The following is a 6,906-nucleotide window of genomic DNA, read 5'->3' on the forward strand; positions in this document are numbered from 1 at the left end:
TCAGTCTTCAGCGTCTTCAGTCTCCTCAGTCTTCAGAGTTTTCAATGTACCTGGAGTTATGTCAAGTCAGCAAGGAGAACTGGATCCAAATTAAAATTATGGATACCAAAAACCTTCATGAGTCCAATTCAGAACCAAGAGGAAAAAAGTAGGGGAGAAACGTCCAAAAATAAGTGAGTCTTTTACTCATCTGTCATTGAGGCTCGTAAAGGGTCATGCACTGAATGAAACAGGCTAATAACAGTATATCACATGCTATGTCTTCTATTCTATTACACACAGGGCATAATAAGTAGTTTATTGTAATCTGTGTAGCATGCAGCAAAACAATTACAGCATAACAAGTCTAATTGGATTGTAGTTAACTAGCAAGTAGAACGTTTGCACTGGAACTGAAGAACTTGCCTGGCTTGCCACCAAATACCTTGACCTTGCTTAAGCTACTGATAATTATTAATGAATTGGAGCTCTCTTTATACAAATTTGTGGACTGCTATTAGAACATGTCTTCCAGCGACTGTAGCTGAAGCAGAGAGGAGCTTTTCAAAGCTAAAACTAATCAAATCATACCTGAGGTCCACCATGTAACGAGAGAACCTCCATGGCCTTGCTGTCAATAATGTCCACCATGCTGGTCAGATTTTCCCTGAAAATGTAATTAATGCCTTTACATCAAAGAAAACTAAAGTCAGTTTTTAGGGAAGTGAATTTCAAGTAAAATGTTATTTGAATGTGTGAAATACTAATTTATTTGTGATGTTGCTCATTTATTTTTAAAATTATCGTATGTGCAGATTGTTGTTGGTTACTTCTCTTTTTAGGTGGCAGCATGGTGGGGTTTGGCAGTGGTGTGTGTGTGTGTGTGAGTGTGGTGTGTAGTGTGAAGTTTATAGGATGTAGTTTGTAAAGTTTAGTGGGTAGGGTGTAGTTTGTAGGGTGTGGTTTGTCAGGTTTAGTGTGTAGTTAGTGGTGTTTAGGGTGTGGTGTGTAGTTTGTAGGTTGTAGTGTGTATGGTTTCGTGTCTAAGGTGTAGTTTGTAAAGTGTTGTTTGTAATGTTTAGTGTGTAGTGTGTAGTTTGTTAGGTGTAGTTTGTAGGGTTTAGTGTGTGGGTTGTATTTTGTAGGGTGTAGTTTGTAGTATGTAGGGATTAGTGTGTAGGGTGTAGTGTATAGGGTGTAGGATGCAGTTTGTAACATGTAGTTTGTATGGTGTTGTTTTTGGGGTTTAGTTTGAAAGGTGAAGTTTGTAGCGTGTAGTGTGTAGGGTTTAGTATGTAGAGTGTAGTTTGAAGTTTGTAAGGTGTAGTGTGTAGGGTATCAGTGAGTCTGACAGGAGAAGATGTGTTCCTGCTGGTCTTTGCTCAGGTTCCAGCAGAATGCTTAGATTTCCCACAGTGGTGTCCAGGGAAGGACCTAATGGAGAGTTGTTGTGGACTGTCCTCTTGCTGAGTGTTAAGGTTCTCCCCCGGAGCTTCACGTTGCTCTACGAGCCTCTGCAGATGTTTAATGTAGCGGATGGCCGCTCGTAACGTCTCCACTTTGCTCATGCGCTTGTCAGTGGTGGCGGCTCCTGGAAGATGTTCTCGCAGTTTGGCGTAGCCCTGATTGACACACTTGACACGTTGACGCTCTCTCTCATTACGCCTCTGAATGAAGGCAGGTTCAAGCGCACACTGGTACACGCCGAAACGGCCATGGAACGGTCCGAGATACGGCACCAGGGGCGCAGAGGCACCGGGGTAGGAGGAGTCAAAAAGGCGTGGTTCAGGGGCGGCGGGGTAGATGAGCAGTGGGAGGGTGTGTCGGAGACGCCCCGGGTTGAAGTGTGTGTGAGTGCGTTTCAGAGAGTGACCAGCAGGGGGAGACAGCACAGTGTAGGAGCAGCAGTGCTCTGAGAGCGTTGGAGAGAATGCAGAGTCCATGATGGCTGGAGCTTCAATCTCTAATCTAATACAGAACTATAACAGCAGCATTCAAAGCACTCTGAGTCCTCACAACTCCATCATCACCATCATCATTATCATCAACAGCAGCAACAGCACATTCACAGGGATTTTTTTTAGAGCTGAGCTGATGGAGCCCTCAGCAAGCTGCCAGTGTGACTCGACTCTATCATCATCATCATCATCATCATCATCTACATCCCTCTATGGGTGTGTAGAGGAACATTGTGTGTTCCTCAAAGGGCTTCATCTCACCAGACCCTGTAGAGCAGATCCACCACATCATTATAACACACTCTTATAACCCTTATAGACACATACAGGGGTGTGTGTGTGTGTGTGTGTGTGTGTGTGTGTGTGTGTGTGTGTGTGTGTGTGTATGTGTATACATATTGTAAATGTAAACCAGCAGTGGTACTACTGAAACTGGAGACCCTTACAGAATGCTCCCCCACATCACTGTTACACATCACACTGCTGCACACACCCCCGTGAACGAGGAGTTACTATAGAAACCGTCCTCACCTATCAGAACAAGTGCATTCATATAAACCTGCACTGCTTCAGAGAACTAATCAGCACCTTCTGACCAATCACAATCCACATTTAACTCTAGATCTATGTAGAATTTAACTCTATCTATGAGTGTGTGTGTGTGTGTGTGTGTGTGTGTGTGTGTGTGTGTGTGTGTGTGTGTGTGTGTGTGTAAGAGCTGTAGTTTACCTGTGCAGGTGTGTAAGGAGCTGCTGTAGTCCTTGGAGATTCATAAAGCATCCACTGTCTCTCTGTCTCTCAGCTCACACACTTACACACAGTTACACACAGTTACACTCACACACTTACACACACTCTCTCATACTCACACACCTGAACGATGTTAAAGTAACACAGGTGAGCTGAGTCTCTCCTCTTTACTACCTCAGAAGCCCCGCCTCAGACAGGGGCGTATACAGTTCAGAGGAATGGATGTGTATGTATGTGTGTGTGTGTGTGTGTGTACAGTAGTTGTGAATTTCAAAGAGAGGATGAAGCACAGGAAGTGGAATGAGATGGAGTGTGTTTTGGGTTCGAGGCTGGAATTAGAGCTCAGTGTTGACTGGCTGAAGTGGAACAGCTGCAAACACTAATTAACATCTGCACACACACACACACACACACACACTACAGCTCTAACAGCACACATGTCCTCCAGCTTCACTGCACCAATACAGGAAGTTTAATGTGAAGCTAAAGGAAGCTTCTGACCAACATCTCACTTCATCCATCAACATGTGTGTGTGTGTGTGTGTGTGTGTGTGTGTGTGTGTGTGTGTGTGTGTGTGTGTGTGTGTGTGAGTGTGTGCCTGTGTGTATATGTGAGTGTGTGTCTTTGAAGGTGATAATATGCGTTTGTGGAGATTGGGATCAAAACATTACCCTGATTAGAGAACAGAGGGAGGATTTAGATCAGTGTGACTCCACCTTCACCAAACGTTCATTACACTCTCAGATCCTGCACTGATCACAGCATCCATGTGTGTGTGTGTGTGTGTGTGTGTGTGTGTGTGTGTGTGTGTGTGTGTGTGTGTGTATGTTTCTAATAGTTATTCACAGCTTCCTTCTCTGGTATTTCTGTCTGTCATTTACAGTGATTCTGTCCCTCTCTGTCCCCAGTCCTCTCTGACCTGAGTCTGGTTCTGCTCACGGTTTCTTTCCCAGAACATCTCAGAGAGTTCCTCACCCTCAGCACCATCGCCCCACACTCACTCATCACAGATACACTCTATGTGTGTAGGTGCTTCACACTCCACTCTCACATGCACCATGCACACTCTGATAGCTCTAGTATCAGGCCACTTAAAAAGTATACAGATTTTCCTTCTGTCCCTCTGTCCTCCTCTCCATCTGTCTATCCTCCTCTCCAACTGTCATCCTCTCTTTCTGTCCTCGTCTCGTTCTGTCTCCCCTTCATGTGTCCTCCTCTCCTTTTGGTTGTCCTCCTCTCTATCTGTCCTCCTCTCCTTCTGTCCTCCTCTCCTTTTCTTTGCCTCTTCATCTGTCTGTCCTCCTCTCCTTTTGTCTGCCTCTCCTTCTGTCTGTCCTTTTCCCCATCTGTCCTCCTCTCTTTTTCTCTGCTCTTTCAATCATCCTGACTGCTCTGATAGTCCTGCATGTCTATCTGTTTATTTGTATGAAAGAGAGAATAAAATGAATATGTTGTGGTGTTAGAGTTTAGAGGGATGTTCTTCACACCTCTCTCACACCTCCATCATCATCCCATCCACTTCTCATCCAGCCTGTCACACCCGGAGGAGGTTAGGATGACGTGATGGCTTTATCTCACACACACACACACACACACACACACACACACACACACACACACACACACACACACACACACACGTGTGCGCACACAGGCACGGACACAGGCACAAACACACACACACACACACACACACACATGTTTTGCCGGATGTGCCTCTTCACTATGCTGATGGATCTCTGCTTTTCCTCCATGTGTGGTTTTGGCTTAGGACACGTTTAAAATCTGTGTGTGTGTGTGAGTGTTTGTGTATGTGTGTGTGTGTGTGTTTGTGAGTGTTTGTGTATGTGTGTGTGTGTGTTTCCTGGGCATTATCTCATCCAAAATTCAGCCTGACAAGGTGCAGACAGTTAACTGATTATTTTACTTGAACCTAGCTGAATACACACACACACACACACACACACACACACACACACACACACACACACACACACACACACACACACACATACATACACATACACCCAATGGGTGGGTGTATGTGTATGTAAGTGTGGGTATGTGTGTGTGTATGTAAGTGTGTGTGTTTGTGTGTGTGTGTGTGTGTGTGTGTGAGAGAGAGAGAGGGATTTTGTTTACACAAATGAGATGTTTGCGTAGGTGAAGGTGGACGTTGACAGAAATCTGTGTGAGAAGTGTGTAATGTTATTTGGTTTCTGAATTTGGTTAGTAAATTGAGTGAAAGTTTTGGCATCCTTTTGCCCCAACCTATGCTGTGTTTATAAGTGTGGGAACTGTTCCCCCTGGTGGTAGGAGGTAAATCGGTTTAACACAGGCACACACACACACACACACACACACACACACACAGAGCAGCATGCAAAGAGAGAGACATTGTGGTGTTCAATGTTAATAACAAAATATTCTACAAACATAATCATCATCATCATGATCATAACCTCTCACAGAACAACCTCCATGATCCGAACCAGTCTGGGTTCAAAGCAGCACATTCCACAGAGACGGCCCTTTTGGCTGTTTCTGAGAAACTGCATGCTGCTCGATCAGCCAAGCTGTCATCTGTACTTATCTTTCTGGACCTTTCAGCAGCATTTGACACAGTCAACCACAAGACACTTTTGTCAACCCTCAAGAGCCTTGGTATCTGCGGAACAGCATGGGAATGGTTTGCTTCCTACCTGGAAGTTCGCTCATACCAGGTAACATGGAGGGGATCCACATCTGCCCCATGCAGACTCACCACTGGTGTCCCACAAGGCTCTGTACTTGGTCTCCTCCTTTTCTCCCTCTATACCCACTCCATTGGTGAAGTCAAATCCTCACATGGGTTTTCTTATCACTGCTATGCAGATGACACTCAACTCACCTTTTCTTTCCCTCCATCAGATACCACAGCTTCCGCTCGGATCTCAGCATGCTTGTCAGACATATCTTAATGGATGAGTGCTCACCAACTAAAACTCAACCCCAGCAAAACAGAACTGCTGATCATCCCAGGTGATTCATCTCCAGGTCAAGATCTCCAAATAACACTTAATGACTCTCTGCTCTCCCCTTCAGCCACTGCTCGCAACCTTGGGGTAACTATGGACAATGAACTGTCTTTTTTCCCACATGTCGCTAATGTTGCTCGTTCTTGTCGATTTCTTCTCTATAACATCCGAAGGATTCGACCATTTCTGTCCATACAGGCTGCCCAGGTGCTTGTTCAGTCTATTGTGATTTCAAGACTTGACTACTGCAACTCTCTGCTGGCAGGTCTCCCCTGAACGCTATTCGTCCACTGCAAATGATCCAAAACGCAGCTGCACGACTTGTGTTCAATCAGCCCAAGTTTTCCCACACCACCCCACTGCTGCGCTCCCTTCACTGGCTTCCAGTAGCTGCACGTATCAGATTCAAAACACGGATGCTGCCTACAAGGCCAAAAATGGACCAGCACCATCTTACCTCAGTGACCTCATCACATCTCACACTGCACCACGCTGTCTGAGATCCTCCAGCACTGCTCGACTGGTACCACCTTCTCTCAGAATGAGAGGTAAGTACACTTCAAGGCTCTTCTCTGTTCTGGCACCGAGGTGGTGGAATGTACTTCCCCTAGATGTCCGTACAGCAGAGTCCCTGACTATCTTCAAGCGACGACTGAAGACCTACCTCTTCCTGAAATACCTAAATTAGCACTTTCCAAGTTTGTAGAATTCGTTATATTTATATTAAGTGTGTAATCTTTGTACCAGTGTAGATTTATTCATTACTAGAGATTTAAAGCACTTTTGTATGTCGCTCTGGATAAGGGCGTCTGCTAAATGCCACAAATGTAAATGTAAATATTAACCTTTATATGTGTATTTTTATACGTGTGTGTGTGTGTGTGTGTGTGTGTGTGTGTGTATGCGTGTGTGTAAGAGATGTTGGTGCATAAACAAACTTACTAATTATTCACACATCATGTAAGGAGCAACAAGTTTAATTTATTTTATATTTCTTTAAACACACTGCGTGTTTGTGTGTGTGTGTGTGATGTGTGATATGTGAGTGAGCAGCTGATGTATCAGTATGGGAGTGAAGGTTTATTCCCTCGTCGTATTTGGTGTGTTCTTCATCATCATCATCATCATCATCATCATCATTAAAGTTCATGTTACAGATTGCACTGTCACACACACCTAAGTTTCATCCCCCACTGAAGAC

At 44.7% G+C, this 6,906-nt stretch overlaps 1 protein-coding gene across 1 annotated transcript in view; it reads right to left on the reverse strand.

Moving 5' to 3' along the window:
- LOC124402408 (achaete-scute homolog 5-like) overlaps positions 1 to 2,792 on the reverse strand; it is a 3,045-nt gene extending 253 nt beyond the window's left edge. The window contains exons 1-2 of the mRNA XM_046875421.1: positions 2,667 to 2,792; positions 1 to 2,204 (exon numbers count right to left, since the gene is read on the reverse strand). The exon at positions 1 to 2,204 is cut by the window's left edge and continues 253 nt beyond it. Of these exons, the coding sequence (XP_046731377.1) occupies positions 1,362 to 1,922 (561 nt within the window). The 5' untranslated portion in view covers positions 1,923 to 2,204; positions 2,667 to 2,792 and the 3' untranslated portion in view covers positions 1 to 1,361. The remainder of the gene's footprint in view (positions 2,205 to 2,666) is intronic.
- Between the last annotated feature and the right edge of the window lie 4,114 nt (positions 2,793 to 6,906).

Source organism: Silurus meridionalis, chromosome 19 (assembly GCF_014805685.1).
Source record: "Silurus meridionalis isolate SWU-2019-XX chromosome 19, ASM1480568v1, whole genome shotgun sequence".
Taxonomy (NCBI): Eukaryota; Metazoa; Chordata; class Actinopteri; order Siluriformes; family Siluridae; genus Silurus; species Silurus meridionalis.